This window comes from Meles meles, chromosome 1, assembly GCF_922984935.1.
Source record: "Meles meles chromosome 1, mMelMel3.1 paternal haplotype, whole genome shotgun sequence".
In the NCBI taxonomy this organism is placed as follows: Eukaryota; Metazoa; Chordata; class Mammalia; order Carnivora; family Mustelidae; genus Meles; species Meles meles.
The window spans coordinates 188,989,469-189,005,716 of NC_060066.1; the positions used below are offsets into that span (position 1 = coordinate 188,989,469).

The following is a 16,248-nucleotide window of genomic DNA, read 5'->3' on the forward strand; positions in this document are numbered from 1 at the left end:
TAACCTTACTGGGTCATAAATCCAACGAACTATGAATAGTCTGAACCCTCTTCAGAAAAATGCACAGAAAATTATTTAAAAGCAGTTCTGAAGGGCGCCTGGGTGGTTCAGTTGATTAAGCACCTGCCTTCGGCTCAGGTCCTGATCCAGGAGTCCTGGGATTGAGCCCCAAGTCGGGTTCCCTGCTCAGAGGGGAGGCTGCTTCTCCTTCTGCCTCTGCCACTCCCCCTGCCTGTGCTTGCTCTCGTTCTCTCTCTCTCTGTCAAATAAATAAATTTTTTAATAAGTCTTTATAACCAATTCCGGGGAAATCATGGATACAAACAATGAAAGACACAAAATTTAGCCTACTACACTCAATCCAAAAATATTCAGGGTAGCAGAATCATCGTGAGTAAACCAATTTCAAGGTCGTATATGAAGACCCTGAGCCTTCCCAGGTCTTCCCCCCGTCTTGTTTCCAGAGTCCCCATTTCCCCATTGCCAGTCAATGGTGGAAAATATGCAGTCAAGAGGGCCACAGGGAGTCGATCCAAAATTTCCCATAACCTGGAGGCTGCCTCCTGTGTACTGTGAGGATTAGGGCAGAGGCACAAAGAGCCAAAAAGAGGCTTAGGACAGAGCGAGCCTTCGAGCCAAGGTCTGTCTCCCACTGATGCTCCCCCAGGGATAGGGCTCAGGAATGGCACCCAGGCGGCTTGACGCCTGGGCCCCGGCCAGCCCCAAAGCTTTGAGGTCAGGAAATCCGGAGGCAGGGGAGAGGGACGCGGTTGCCACACTCCCTGGCCCCTTTGAGACCCCCGAGGCAGGAAGGCTGCCTGGCCTCACCGGCTTCCCTCCCAGGCTCCTTCCTGGGAGGAAGGGGCTGCCCTGTGCTTCAGTGACTGACTGACGGCACAAGGGAGGGAAGGAGGCTGGGCAGGTGTTGCAATCAGCAGCCCCTGGGCCTGTCAGAGACTGAGCCATTAACGACAGGGCTGGGGAGAGGAGCCGGACTGCGGCTGTTTTCAGGAACTTGCCCTCCAGAGGAGCGCGGAGACCAAGGAGGCCGGGCGGGTTCCCGCTGCAGGCTCCAGCGTGAGTAGGGGAATTCACTGGGAGGGCTGTACCTTGGGCAGGAAAGGATCCTGGAGTCCCGGGTCCACTCCCCCAACCTTGGCCAAGTGCCCATGCACAGACCTGGGACCGGGGCTCCTGCCTTTAGCGTTGGTCCTTGGGAACCAGGAGCCCCGGACACGGAGTCTCTTACCAGGGCTGCCCCCACTTTTTGAAGGGGGAGGGGGTTTGGGGAAGTCACAAACCTCTGAATACCTCTCTGGAAACACAGAGCTGGGCTCAGGGAAGGGCATGATCACCATCCTTCTCCACGTTCCTGTCTCAGACCCTATGTCTCAGCCTGTCCCTCTCTCCCCTGTTTCTGTCTTGCCTCCCCAGCCCCTACCTGGCCTATCTGGGCTCTGGGTCTCTGTCTGTCCGTGTGTCTCAAAGTCTTTCTGTGCCTTTCCCTGTCTCTCACATTTCCCTCTCTCAAATCTTAAACTCTCTTGGGGACCTCTTGCTTCTTGGCCTTGAGCACCTGGGTCTCTGGGTCAGCGTCCTTGTCCTCCCGGGGCCCTGTCTCTCTGCACCTGTCCTGCCCAGCCCTCACTGCCTGCATGCCTGTTTCACATTCTTACACCTTCTACAGCTCTGCCTCCCTCCTTCTCAGCAAGGCATCGGGGAGGGCCTCTCCCTCTGTTCAGTCCCAGCCCCCTCCTCCCACTGGAAGAATCTCCCTTAAGGAGAGGAGACACAACAGGGCAGAGAGGGTGCGAGCTGGGGTAGGGGGGTGCAGGGGAGAAGGCCGAGTGCAGGGAGAGGAGGGCAGGAAGAGGTGGGTGATGGCAGTGCCTCCAGGAGGCAGCGGATTCCGCTGGGACTGCTGAGAGAGGACCAGAGCAAAGGGGAGACTGAAGGCCCGGGAGCTGCAAGTAGGGGACACAGACGGGGCTTTGAAGCCATGCTGTGTGACACAGATGAAAGCCAGGCGGCAGTCCTAGGAGGCTGTGACCACACGGCCTGCGAGGGGGAGAAGAGGCCACATGCTGGATTCCACGACACGGTGTCCCACTTCACGTCGCATGAAAAAAACTTACGGTCACCGAGTGTGCTTTCTTCCCAGCCCATCTCGGTGCCTCCTCACTACAATCCTGAGAAGTGCGTGCTAATGTTCCCCCTCATTCACAGATGGGGAAACCAAGGTTCAGAAAGGTGAAGTAACTTCTCCACAGTCACAAAGCCGGTAAGTCCCACAGCTGGGGTTTAGAGCAAGTGGTCTGGCTCAGAGCTGGGCTCCCACTCTCTCCACGTACTGGCCCCCAGAGAGTGAGACCATGATCCAACAGGTCCCCGATCACACTCAATGGGGGTGGAGGGCACCCCGGGCTGCTGCAGGGGACCAGGGACCAAAGCCAATATGCCATTGAAAAAATAAATAAAATGAAAAAAAAAAAAAAAGCCAATATGCCAACACTCAGCAGCCCAGGGGGAGGAGGCTGGGGCCTCTGAGAGTGGGGTTTGGTTGCCCATTCTGGACAGGAGCCAGAGGAGAGGCATGAAGTAGTACCTTGCTGGGCACACACTAAGTGTGATGCTGACCCCTGCAAGGGCAGCAGGGCTGCGACATGATCAAAAGCACATGGAAATGGCAACCAGCATCCCAAAGCCTAGGCCTACGAGGCTAAATCTTCCCCCCAACAAGTGTGCATGGGGGATAATCAAACTGCCATGCTCTGGTAAGAAAGTTGCCAACCGCTGATTGTAGACAGGGATGCTCTGAACAGTTGTGTGGGTTTCTCACTGCACAAAGCTGCCCAGCTGAGGACCAAGTAGAAGCTGAAACCCAGTCTATTCTTCAGTTGCCAGGTCTTAGTGTGAGGCTATATCTGTCCAGAGGTAGTGGCACTTTTTTCCTGATTTGCAAAAAAAGTGATTTATGGGCTAGCAGTCCTCTGGCATCCTGATAAGGAAATGTATATGAATAGCTCTAGGGTTGGGGTAAGGCCCCTGTGAGAAGGAACAACCTTGGGTGTCCTGGGCAGCTTATATTCACACTCCCATCTGAGAGGGGCAAAAAAGGGGGAGAAGATTTCCCAACTCTGAGCACAGGGGATCTGCTGGGACACCACCTACACGTATGCGTTCCTGGATATACATGCAGGCTAGTCAGTGATTTCCACTGACCTGCTGCCAAGAGTGCCACCTGGTGCTGGGGAACCAGGTCCCTGGTCCCAAGACCCCTAGGGAAGCAGGATGGAGGTCAGGCTAGGAGCCCACCCCAGTGGTAGAATATCTTTTGCATAGTTTCTGGAACACCTGGCCCCAGAAAACCTCCAGAAGTCTGTGCCCAGAACTGGGCATATGTTGGACCCCTTGTACCTTCCATGGAGTCCGGCTTCCCACAGGTGTAAACTGACAGCCCCTTGCCTCGGCTAATCCATGCCAGGGAGCGTCTCTGACCCTTCTGGCATGGCTCATCCAAGAGAACCTGCACACTCATGCGTGTGCAACCTGGATGGACCAGAAAGTTAATAGCCCAAAGAACATCCTCTGACCAATGGGGGACGGAAGTCAGTAGGTAAATGTTCCCATCCTCTCTCCTGTTCAAGGGATAAATTGTCCCTTGAGCGGATGGTCCTGAGGCATAGCCTACACAGCTCCTTGGAAGGTCCCAGCAGGATGGAGCCCCCCTCATCCGTAGAGATGACCCCAATTCCATGACGCACCCTTGTGTCTGCTTTCCCTCCTTACCTGTTTCATTCTCCCCAACCCCTCCCTCTGTTCCTGGGGTCTTTCCAAAATAAACTACCTGCATGCAAGCCCAGCCAAGATAAAACGGAAAGGGGAAGAATGCTGTTCCTTGATGCTCCTGTCCCTGTTTTCTCCTGGAAGGCAAATATAATAACAACAGTGGCTGTGACTTACAAAGTCATTGCCTATGTGCCTTGCATCATTTTGTGTCTTCTTCCCAAAGTCCTACGCAATATAGGCTGTTGTTAATTCCATTTTGCAGACAAAGAAACTGAGGCTCAGAGAGGTCAAATCCCCTGGCCAAAGCCACACTGTGGCAGAGCAAGGGTTAAGCTCAGCTCTGACTCCAGAGCCCATGATCATCCCCATCCCCCTCTGCCTCCAGGTGAACACCAAACTGGCGCTATGGCAGGGCTAGGAACCTGGAGCCTGACCGTGGCTGCCCTGATTGTCCTGCTGCTCCCCAGAAGTGAGTATGGCTGGGGATCAGGGTGCAATGGGGAGAGGAGAGTCACAGGGAGAGAGGTGTAGTGGGTAGAGGAGAGACTCATTGGCCTACACCAGCCATACCGCTCCTGGGGTTCCCAGACAATCAAGGCTGGGCCAAGAATGTGGGGTAGCCAGGCCTCTACCCACAAACCTCTACAGGCAAACCACCACCCATGCGGAATGGCAAGAGAGTCTGAGCTGGTCAGCCTGGAAAAGGCCAGGGGACCCAGGTCTTGTCCGCAAATCTCTGCTAAGCTTGTCAGAAGGAAACTCTGGGTCCTCTCCAGCCTTCACGGGCAACAAAGGAATCGGAGTGGGAGCCACAAGGAGGCAGGTCTCATCCCGGAATAAGGAAACCCAGGCAGAGCTCTCTAAACTAGGGAAACTGTCTTGAGAGGTGGTGAGCTTCCCATCTGTGGGGGTATGCAAGCTGAGGCCAGGATTGAAAGGGTTGCTGCATAGCAAAGATCAGCAAACATTGTCTGATAGTCGTATTTAGGCTTTGCTGGCCGCATATAGTGTCTGCTGCATTTTCTTATCTGTTTTCTGCTTTGTTTTCACCCTTTAAAAATGGAAAACCCATTCTTAGTTGTCAGACCGTACAAAACCGGGCCATCCTAACCCTGCTAAAGAGGATGCAATGTTAGGTGGAGTTCTGGAGTAAACAGTTTTGCAAGATTCCTTTCAGTCTGAAATTCTGAGTCGGTGAAGAGATAGAAGCCCCATGTTGAAAGTCATGAACTTGCTCTGTGATCCTGGACAAATTCCTAGGACCTCAGCATCCTCCTCAGCAAAACAGACCCCAGAACACGTGACAGAGGAAAGAAGGCACGGTGGGCAAAGTACAGCAGATCCTTATTTGTTTATACAATAAATATTCACCAAGGGCCTACTCTATGCTAAGCTCTGGGAATACAGTAATAAGACCAACAGCCAAAGTCTATGGCCTCACAGAACCTCTGGTCTAACTGGGGAGACAGACAAGCAATGAATCACATGACTCTATAATTATGAAGGAGAATAAGAACTTTGGGAAAAGTTCAGGGCACTTGACCTGGCCTGGTTGATCCGGGCCTGGTCTGGTTCCCCCAAGATGCTCAATGTTAATCAGGTAAGCAATATGAAGGTGGAAACTATTTTTCATCCCCATTGTACAGATGAGAAAAATCAAGGCACGGAAAGCCTCAGTAACCTGCCAGGGTCGTGTAATTAATAAGCAATACAGCCAGGCTCTAAACCCAGCCATGCTCTTACCCACCACCGAAGTGTTGGAGGGCTGTGGTCCAGATGGGGCAACACAATCAAGATTTGAATTCTGAGAGCTGTGGCCGAGGGGTTCTTATCTTTCCAACCAATGCTTTCACCACCTCTGGGGAGGGTGCCGCAGAGGGGCCTAGTGTCTGCTTGGCGGCGTGCTAGTGCTGGCTTACGAGACCTAAGTGTGCACATTTCCTCCCAAGTTCACGTTCAGTGATGTCACACTGGTAGCTTGGAAAGCAGTCTTGGGGGACACCTGGGTGGCTCAGTTGGTTGAGCGGCTGCCTTCGGCTCAGGTCATGATCCCAGCGTCCTGGGATCGAGTCCCACATCAGGCTCCTTGCTCAGGGGTGTGCCTGCTTCTCCCTCTGCCTCTGCCTGCCACTCTGTCTGCCTGTGATCTCTCTCTCTCTCTGACAAATAAATAAATAAAATCTTTAAAAAGAAAGAAAAGAAAAGCAGCCTTGGTGGGAATATTTACACCAGAGAAAGCAGCCCAGACTACCAATCGGGATCTGGTTTTCTCAAAGAGCCAGTTGATAGACTCTGATGGACACATCCCCAGCTCTCTCTCACCCCGGAAAGCCCCTCTCCATCCCCACAGGCATTCACCCCATTCCAGCCCCCATATCTCAGGGGGTGAGGCAAGGAGGTAAGGACCTTGAGTCTAGGAGTACAAAGGCCTAGGTTTATAGCTCAGCTCTGCATGGCAGAGGAGTGACTCATGGACCACTCTCCCCTCCCCCAGGCCTGGAGGAGTGCGGGCGCATCAGCCTCCCCACCCCCACTGTCCACCTGGGGGATCCCATCACAGCTTCCTGCGTCATCAGTCCGAACTGCAGCCACCTGGACCCTGAGTCACAGATTCTGTGGAAAGTGGGAACACAGCTTCAACCTGGAAAGAGGCAGCGACGCCTGGCGGATGGAAGGCAGGAATCCACCATCACCGTGCCCTGCCTCGACAGCCCCCGGGTCCTTCTCTCCTGCTGCGTGCGCTGGGGCACCAGCCTACAGATCCTGGACCAGGCTGAGGTGCAGGCAGGCTGTAAGTGCCTGCGGCCACCCACCCGCCCGGCCCCCGTGCCTTCCTGCCATGGCTCAGGAGAGCCATTATCACTCACTGAGCTCTTGCTCAATAAACACGTTATGGGCATGGCATCGGATAATCTTCCCAACCCAGCGATAGTGCTGTTTAGCCCCATTTTGTAGACGAGGAAACTGAGACTCAGGGAGAATATGTGATTTGGTGACGGTCACAAACTAAGGATAGAGCTGAGATTTCTATCAGGCAGTACAGCTCCAAAGTCAGAGGGCACCACTACTCTGAGTGGCTGGCACGTAAGCCCAGACACTCAGCCATTGGACAGTGTGCCCGGAGAGGACACCTGATCAGCTCAGCCTGCTCCTAGTTTCTCCCCATCGCAGTCTTAGCCTCCTACTCAAACCGAGAAGTGAGGACTTTCTGCCAAGCCAATGCATAAGAAAACCACTAAGACCAGTTTTTTTTTTCTTTTTCTTTTATTTTAAAGATTTTATTTATTTATTTGACAGACAGCGAGAGAGGGAACACAAGCAGGAGGAGTGGGAGAGGGAGAAGCAGGCTTCCCACCAAGCAAGGAGCCCAATGCGGGGCTCAATCCCAGGACCCTGAGATCATGACCTGAGCCAAAGGCAGACGCCTAACGACTAAGCCACCCAGCTGCTCTGACCAGTTTCTTTCTTAAGAGTCACTCATAGTATGGGCACCTGGGTGGCTCAGTCAGTTAAGCGTCTGCCTTTGGCTCAGGTCATGATCTCAGAGTCCTAGGATCGAGTCCCATGTCTGGCTCCCTGATCAGTGGGAGTCTGCTTTTCCTCTGCCTTCTGCTCTCTCTCTGACAAATAAATACATAAAATCTTAAAAAAAAAAAAATACAGTCACTAATAGTAGAGCTAACACTAACATAGCACCTAACATAGCTCAGCACCATGCCAGGCATGGCCCTGAGCACTGTGTAAATAGTCATTCAGCCCCCACCCCAGGGGGTATGCATATTACCATCACTCCCATTTCACAGATGAAGAAACTGAGGCACGGGGCAGTTAAGTGACTTCCAGATCGCAACAGCTAACAAATGGCAAAACCAGGATGAAAAGCCAGGTCTGCACCATCCCTGTCCAAGAGGGCAGGGCCGAGGGGGTGGGAGGCTCTGTGGCACCTGCCCCTGTCCGGGCCTGCATTTGACTTTCCCCAGGGCTGCCCCTCCAGGGTCACTTGATAGGGAGATGAGCAACAAGACAAGGTGACTCCAGAGGGAACAACCCAGAACAAAGAAACAAAGCTAACTGGTTCCAATCAGAGCTTTCTGAATGGTCCTACCCAAAGCCCTGACTCTCCCTGCCCTATGTGCAGACCCTCCCGCTGCTCCCCACGACCTGTCCTGCCTCATGAACCTCACAACCAACAGCCTCATCTGTCAGTGGGAGCCAGGACCCGACACCCACCTGTCCACCCACTTCACCCTCAAGAGCTTCAAGTAAGTAAGGGTCTCTATGCTAGCTCAGTTCTTCTGGGTTCTTCTGGGGCATGGTAGGGACTGCGGGATGGGGGAGCCAGAAGCAAACACGGGAGGGAGCAGGGAGCCTCGCTTCCTTTTTCTGCAAGACACCCAAGCCTGGCCTCTTGGCAGGAGCCGGGGAAACTGTCAGACACAAGAGGACTCTATCCTCGACTGCGTGCCTAACGACGGGCAGAACCACTGCTCCATCCCACGAAGACACCTCCTGTTGTACCAGAACATGGGCATCTGGGTGGAGGCTGAGAATGCCCTAGGGACCAGCAAGTCCCCACAGCTGTGCCTCGTTCCCATGGATGTCGGTGGGTGATGCTGGGTCTGGCGGAGGGGAGAGGCCCCCATGATGGGCCAATCCAGAGAGGCACAGAGAAGAAATCACAGACCCAGACACAGACCAGGAGACACTGAGAGACCTAGAGATAGAGGCAGGCAAGAGACAGGGCGAAATGGAATGCAGGTGGGGATGGAGCTATGGAGACGCAGAAGGACAGAGGCAAGGAGACACGTTCTTTAATTCTTTCAGCAAGTTTCTTGAAGTGCCCACTGATTACTAGGCATTGCTCTTGGTGCTGGAGATAGGGCACTGAACGAAATATCAAAACTCCTGCCCTTGGAACATGACACTCTAGGGGACAAACTAAATAAAATGGAATGTCAGGTGACAAGAAGGGTGACAGGGAAGTTAAAACAGGGAAAGGGGTAGGGAAGTCTGGGGGTGGGGGACAATTGCCCTTCCAGTTAGATGGCCAGGGGCAGCCTCACTGAGAAGGTGACATCTGTCTGAGAAGATCCTTGAAGGAAATGAGAGAGCAGGCCACTGGATGTCTGGAGCGGAAGAGCTCCAAGCAGAGGGAACAAGTGCAAAGGCCCTGGGGCAAGAGGATGAAACAGAGACCTAGGGGGAGACAGACACATATACAGAGACAGACCTGCAGAAACTGTGATGGCATGGAGATGAAGAGACACAGAGAGACAGAGAAAAGAGAGACAGACTGACAGAGATCCCAGGGATGGAGACCCAGAGCCGAAAATGGAACAACAGGCCAAGAGAAAAGCAGGAGTACTACAGGATGGGGCAGGGAACGTTTCTGACAACCCCTTCTCCTTGCAGTGAAGTTGGAACCCCCAACACTGTGGGCCCTGGCCCCCAGCCCTGAGGTGGCCCCACCCCAGCCGGGCTGCCTGCTATTACGCTGGGAGCCATGGAAGCCAAGCCTCTACATAGAACAGAAATGTGAGCTGCGCCACCAGCCACAGCTTGGAGAAGCCAGCTGGGTCCTGGTGAGGCAGAGGGCAGCCTGGAGGGCCTGGGGCTGGCTGAGGGGAGGGAGGCTGAGCTGGCCCTGAAGGGCACAGGATCCAGGCTCAGAGCCATGGCCACCCCACCAGGTGGGCCCCCTGCTCTCCCAGACCCTCCAGTATGAGCTCTGCGGGCTCCTCCCATCCACAGCCTACGCCCTGCAGATGCGCTGTACCCGCTGGCCCCTGCCTGGCCAATGGAGCGACTGGAGCCCTAGCCTGACACTGACCACCGCGCAACAGGGTAAGCAGTGGGTGGAGAGGAACCAGGAGCAGGTATCAGGGCCAAGTCCAGCCCCCAGGGCCCTCCCTGACCTTCCGACTCCCTCCACAGCCCCCATCGTCAGACTGGACACATGGTGGCGGCAGAGGCCATTGGACCCCAGGACGGTGGCAGTGCAGCTGTTCTGGAAGGTGACCCATCCTGACATCCCTCCACCCTTGAGACTTCTTCCAACCCAGACAGATCCCTGTGGGCTGGTGCCCTGGACTCCAACCTGTCCAGGAGCCTTGGATGCATTTGTATGTGATTTTTGTGTGCCCAGGAAGCTGGGTAGTGCCCTTCTGGAGAGACTAGAATGCAGGACTCACCTGTGGCAAAGGGCTGGTTCAGGGAATAGTTCAGTGCCAACGTGCTTCTTTCTTTTCTCCCTCCAAGGACCTGGCACAGGGTGAACAGGGGAAGAAGGAAGGGAGGGAAGAAAGCTGGCTCCTGGCCTGTGGGGCTCAGTTCCTATGACCCATCCACCCCATCTAGAAGCCTTCCCCCCACTCAAGATGAGCTGTGCAGCCCCTTATCTTCTTCCTGTGCCCACTGCAGCCAATGCCCTTGGACAAATACAGCGGGCAGATCCAAGGCTACCTGGTCAGAGCTCCGGACCAGACTGAGGCAGTCCCCCCACTCTGCAACACCACGGAACTAAGCTGCACCTTCCACTTGCCCTCGGAAGTCCGGGCAGTGATCCTTGTGGCCTATAACACAGCCGGGACCTCTCATCCCAGCCCAGTGGTCTTCCTGGAGAGCACAGGTAAGGGGGCTGGCGGCTGGTAGAGCATGATGGTTAAGCATGTCAATTCGGAAGCCAGACTGCCTGGGTTCACATCTAGTCCCGTCACTTGCTAACAGCGTGACCAGGGCAAGGGACCCCAGCTCCCTGGCCTCTGTTTACTCACCTAGCAAAGGGGGATGATACAGTGTTGACCTTAAAGGGTTGTTACAAGGCTACAGGTGTTCAGACATGTGCCTGACACCAAGTTACTGCTCAGTGTATGTTCCCTGCTCTTATCATCATGAGCCAGAACCAAGCGGGGCTGCTGGTGGTAACACACACACACACACACACACCACACACACATTCACTCCACACTCACACATGCGGATGCTTACAGACTCACACTCCCATGTGCACACACACTGAGCCCATGCCACCAAGGAAGATGGGAAGAAAGCCCTACGCTTTTCCAGCTGGAACACGGTCCCTGAGTTAATTGCTCATTCTCAGGGGTCAGCCAACACCACCACCCCCAGGGTCCCCCACACATGGGTCCTCACCGGGTGAGACTGATCATAATAAGAGGGAATGTTCCATCTTATTAGCCGTGTGACCTTAGACAAGTTCCTGAACCTGTCTCAGCTGTCTCCTTGATCAAATGGGGCCAGGGCGGCAGCTCCCTCACAGGACTCTCAGGGGGCTCAGGAAATTAACACGCACCAAAGACCCCAGCGACACATACCGTGAACTACACAGTGTTAGCCTTGATCACGGTCAGGCCCTCCTCTGCACGGGACACTGTGCTAGGCTCGTCCTATGCAGCAGCTCACGGATCTGCACAGAGCCCTTGCAGATGAGCTAAGTGAGGTCCTGAGCTTGAGAGACCCGCGGTCACCCAGTCTGTAAGTAACAAAGCCAGGACCAGAACCCAAGCTTCTAGCTCTGGGACCTGCATTTTTTGCGCTTTGTTCTCTCACCTCCTACTCTGTCTCCAGGCCCGCCTCTGGCCAGACTCCACACTGAGGCTCGAGATCCCCACAGCCTCTGGGTGGGCTGGGAGCCGTCCAGCCCTCAGCCTTGGGGTTATGTGATTGAGTGGGGCCTGGGTCCCCCCAGCCCCAGCGGCAGCAATAAGAGCTGGAAGATGGAGCATAACGGAAGCATTTCTGGGACGCTGCTGCAGGGTGAGGTGCAGGGGGAGGTGGGGCGGGGCGGGCCTGGGAAGCAGGGAGGCAGTGCTAGTCTGACAGTTAGCAAGGGGCGGCCTGAACCACCTGAGAAGCAGACTCCCCAGTCTTTCTAGACTCTTTCCTGTCATCTCTTATCCCCAGAATCAGGACGTTCTCCCAGTCTAACTGGACCCTCTCTTTTCACAGTCCTGACCCCACCACCTTTCTAGCTTTCCCACTTTTCTGCCCTCACCCCATCAAATGATCTGAAGAAGAGCTAGAAGAGGATAGCTCTGCAGCATGAGGCCTGGGTTGTCCCCAGCTGAAGCTCTGAGGTTAGCTCCCCTCAACAGGGGGCCTGCCCCATCTTCTCTCTACAGAGAACATCAGGCCCTTTCAGCTCTACGAGATCACTGTGACCCCCCTTTACCAGGACACCGTGGGACCCTCCCAGCACATCTATGCCTACTCCCAAGAGATGGGTACGTTGGCCACCTGTTCCCTCCCAGAATCCTCTCCTCTCAGTACCTGCCTGGGCCCCAGCGATCAGCACAACAAGGGAACATTTCCTTCCTCCCCCACCTCTGGTCCAGAAGAGGCTGTTTTCCAACCCCAAGATGACCCCTGCCTTACACTGGACACCTGCAGTGGGACAGAAGTCAGGTGGTGGAGCGACAGAAATTAAGGAGTGCGTTTGGCAGAATTTGGGAAGCAAGTCTGGCAAAAATCGACCCATTGCCCTGACAAATCAAGCGTCATGTGTGGCAGAAGTTAGAGGGCCTGGCATAAAGTCAGAGAGCGAGCGGTAGAAATCAGATAGGGAGCCCAACAAAATCAAGCCTGACAGAAAGCAGTTGGCGAAGCTTTGGAGTCAAAGAGAAGCAAGTTCAAATCCGGACTCAGCCACTTATTAGCAGTCGATGGAATTCAGTCAAAGGTCCTGGCAACATGAGGCTTAAGGCACAAGTCCCCTTGGACTCTCCCTTCCTACTCCCCACCACAGTGTGTCTCAGTTCTGGGGTCTGGGAAGCCACAAGATGTCCCGCTGGGCTCTCCACTCTGCCCTGCTCCCCATCAGCCCCTGCACCTCTCTCTTCTGGCAGCCCCCTCCCACGCCCCAGAGCTACATCTAAAGCACATTGGCAAGACCTGGGCCCAGCTGGAGTGGGTGCCCCAGGCCCCCGAGCTGGGGAAGAGCCCCCTTACCCACTACACCATCTTCTGGACCAACGCTCAAGACCAGTCCTTCTGTGAGTCTATCCTTAGCACCCCACAGCCCCAGGAGGCCTGGGGGGTGGGGAGGTGCACTCCACAGCCTTGGAGGGAGTCTCAGCATCTGGGCCCAGGCTGACCATTCTCTTCTACTCCCAGCCACTGTCCTGAATGCCTCCTCCCATGGCTTGGTCCTTCACGGCTTGGAGCCTGCCAGCTTGTACCATGTCCACCTCATGGCTACCAGCAAGGCCGGGGCCGCCAACAGTACAAGCCTTACCCTGATGACCTTGGCCCTAGGTAAGGGGAGAAGGGGGGCGGCTAGACAAGGCTATCTGGAAGGTTCCTCATCCAATAGAGCTTTCATTTTGAGAACTTGCCTGGATCCACTCGTCTGAGGGAAGAGACCCCAGCCCTACCCATGAAGCTCAGCCTGAGGGAGGAGGCCCAACCCTGCCTTCAGAGCTCAGTCAGAGGGAAGAGGCCCAGCCTTACTCACGTGCACTCTAACCACCTCTGGCTTTCCCCTCACCCCAGAGGAGTCTGAGCTGCATGTCCTCCTGGGCCTGTTTGGCTTCTTCCTCTTGTTCACCTGCCTCTGTGGGGCCTCCCGGTTCTGCTGCAGACCCAGGTGAGTCCTTTCAAGAGACCTGACACCAAGCTACCCCTGCCCACAGGGAACTTCAGGCAGGAACGGGCCAGTCCAAGCCCCTCTTCAAAGGCCTTCACAGGCCTCAGGGCCCACGTCTGGATCAGGCCCTGCACCAACTCTTCTCTGCCCAAGGGGCCTTCAGCTGCTGGGAAGGGGTTGGAAAAAGCAGGGAAAGATGGGAGGGCATGACTGACCCAGCCTTCACCTGCCCTCTTCTGCAGCAGGAAGAATCCCCTCTGGCCAAGTGTCCCAGACCCGGCCCACAGCAGCTTGGGCTCCTGGGTGCCAACCATCATGGTGGAGGTGAGAACCCCAGAAGGAGAGGGAAATGGGGTTTGGGGGGTGCTGGTGTTGGTCCAGGCTCAAAGTGAAAAGATACTCCTCCGAGGGTGAGGACTCAGGCCTTCCCATCCCTTCCCGGCAAGGTCCCCTCCCTCTGGAGGAAACGGATCTGAGTTCGAATCCCAGCTCTACCCATTTCAAAGCCTGGGCCATGTCACTGTGAGATGGGATGTATGTCACCCAGAATCGCTGGGGACATTCACCAAGCTAAGTCTGAAGCACACAGCGTGTGTCAGGAAAGTATGAGCAGTTCTACAAGTGTCATCTTTGGGCTCCAGCAGAAGGAATAGTTCCACGGATGTCCCAACACAGGAAGGGGAGGCGGTTGGGAAGAACATCTGAGACGATTCATGCCCTCACCCCACGTCCTTGTGTCCAGGAGACCTTCCAGCTGCCCAGCCTTCGGGACCCCGGAATGCTACCCATCACCAAGATCACGGTGCTGGAGGAAGAAGAGAAGAAGCCAGGGCCTTGGGAGTCCAATGACAGCTCAGGGACCTGTGGCCTCCCCACCCTGGTCCAGGCCTATGTGCTCCAAGGGGACCCAAGAGCACCTTCCAACCAGCCCCGGCCCCCGTCTATCACCAGTGACCAGGTCCTTTACGGGAAGGTGCTGGGCAGCCCCACAGGCCCAGGTCCAGGGCATTACCTCCGCTGTGACTCTACTCAGCCCCTCTTAGGGAGCCTTAGTCCCAGCCCCAAGTTTTATGAGAACCTCTGGTTCCAGACCACCCCCCTTGGAACCCCAGAGGCCCCCGTCCCCAACCAGGAAGATGATTGTGTCTTCAGGCCACTGCTTGACTTCCCCCTCCTGCAAGGGCTCCAGGTCCATGGGGTAGAGGGGCTGGGGGGCGTCTAGCACTCCCTGGGGCCCCCGCCTGGGCCTGCCTCTTGAATGGCTTGGGCCGTCCAGAGCGGAGGAGACTGTCAGTAAGTCCATCCTGAAAAAATCACTTGGCTCCAGAAGGGCAGAAAGGCTACCAGGATCTCTCTATCTCTGGTCCTCAGCACCCTTCCTCTATCTCCCCAGACCCCACTGGGCCTCTCATTTTAGTGGCCAGAGAATGTTTTGTCCAACCCTGCCCACTGACCTCTTGTGCCTATTTCCTATAATTTCAGTCTCTTAAAGTGGTTCATGGTTTGGTTTGGTTTGATTCTGAGAAACTCTTGAGTGTGCCTGCGCCTCTGTTCCCTTTTTTTTCAGGGCCTAGCAGTGATGGGGGTACTTATCAGAAGTATTCATTTGTGTACTCCTTCCTTCGCTCATTCATTCCACCAGCTCTCACCTAGCATGGAGGCCCTGTGCTGGAAGCACATTAGGGCACAGTGGCCAGGGTTGAACGGAGTCACAAAGGGCTGTGGGACATGGGGAATAGATCTCAGAAAAGACTAAGCCCTGTTGGGAAATATAATTAAAGATAAAATCTGCGGTGGTGCCTGGCTGGCTCAGTGGATGGAGCATGCTACTCTCAATCTCGGGGTTGTGAGTTCATGTCCCATGTTGGGTGTAGAGATTGCTTAAAAAATTAAATAATAATAATAATAAATAAATAAAATAATAAAAACCACAAAAATCTCCTGCCAACCTAGAAAACCACTCCATGAGGGTAGAAGAGGACAAAATCAGTTTTATTATTGAATGAACGTTAAACCAGAACGTGATCTGCATCACCAGCAATCGCTTAAGAGCTTGAAAAGACAGAAAGAAATCTTACCCTTGTATATAGCCAAGTGGATACAGGTGCATGGCGCCATCTGTCACACAGAATTCATCCTAAATTCACCTGGGGTAGCCACCGGTGTTTGCTAATTGCCTTTATCCCAGAGAAAACGAAATTTCTCGTATCTTTATAAGAAGAGGCAGATTGTCAACTTAGAGCTCAGTAGAAACCGGGAGACAGAGGCACTGTCTTCCTTAACGATTGCATTTCAAGAGATGATGCCTAGATCCTCGAGAAGAACCTTCCTGTGCTGTAAAACTGGCAAGAGGCTTATTCAGTTTTTGCAAAGATTTACATAGGTCTCAAAAGGATAGAGAAAGAATTCACCATTACAACTCTTCAAAAGTCAGTGCTTACAAAAAGTGAGGGGGAGGAGAGCTTTTTCCTTTTCTGCACCAAGGGAAAATTAAAATGTTATTTTTATTTTATTAAAAATTTATTTTTCCTGCTTTTAATTTGTAGTTGTCTTTACACCCCTCATTTCACAAATATTATCACATCAAATACTTATTTAATGCCTCCTATATTGCAAGCAGATCCCTTGCACACAACTGCATCAGTTAATACTCCAACAACCTAAAGAGTAGATACCATTCCACTTTGGTGAATGAGTACACCATGGCCCAGAAAGGTGGGGTGGTTGGCCCACAGAATCACAGTGAGTAAACTGCTGCGCTTCAATCAGCCCAGGGCTGTTCCATTCCAAAATCAGCGACCTTCATCACGAGGCTTACAAGGCTGCCCCACAGGAGGCTGAATGAAATCCAGTAC

The 16,248-nt window shown here is 54.1% G+C and overlaps 1 protein-coding gene across 2 annotated transcripts; it reads left to right on the plus strand.

The window, feature by feature from the left end:
• Positions 1-991: 991 nt before the first annotated feature.
• On the plus strand, positions 992-15,842 carry CSF3R (colony stimulating factor 3 receptor). 2 transcript variants are annotated; one of them, XM_046013963.1, is made up of 17 exons: positions 992-1,077; positions 2,227-2,281; positions 4,175-4,258; positions 6,284-6,580; positions 7,928-8,051; positions 8,205-8,392; positions 9,202-9,371; positions 9,480-9,633; positions 9,724-9,803; positions 10,210-10,417; positions 11,377-11,565; positions 11,931-12,032; positions 12,654-12,800; positions 12,922-13,062; positions 13,300-13,393; positions 13,636-13,717; positions 14,136-15,842. In XM_046013963.1, exons 3-17 carry the CDS (start codon positions 4,195-4,197, stop codon positions 14,613-14,615), a joined length of 2,520 nt encoding a protein of 839 aa, XP_045869919.1. In that variant the 5' UTR covers positions 992-1,077; positions 2,227-2,281; positions 4,175-4,194; the 3' UTR covers positions 14,616-15,842. The 2 variants fall into 2 exon arrangements, with proteins under 2 accessions (XP_045869919.1, XP_045869928.1); XM_046013972.1 differs by lacking the exons at positions 992-1,077; positions 14,136-15,842 and adding an exon at positions 14,035-14,099 and having other exon boundaries at positions 2,235-2,281.
• Positions 15,843-16,248: the final 406 nt, after the last annotated feature.

Bases quoted from the DNA above. Each gene is read 5' to 3' on its own strand.
- CSF3R (XM_046013963.1), top strand. From the start codon at position 4,195: ATGGCAGGGCTAGGAACCTGGAGCCTGACCGTGGCTGCCCTGATTGTC. The intron at 8,393-9,201 runs GTGGGTGATGCT...TTCTCCTTGCAG, and splicing joins CCTCGTTCCCATGGATGTCG to TGAAGTTGGAACCCCCAACA. The intron at 13,718-14,135 runs GTGAGAACCCCA...CCTTGTGTCCAG, and splicing joins TGCCAACCATCATGGTGGAG to GAGACCTTCCAGCTGCCCAG.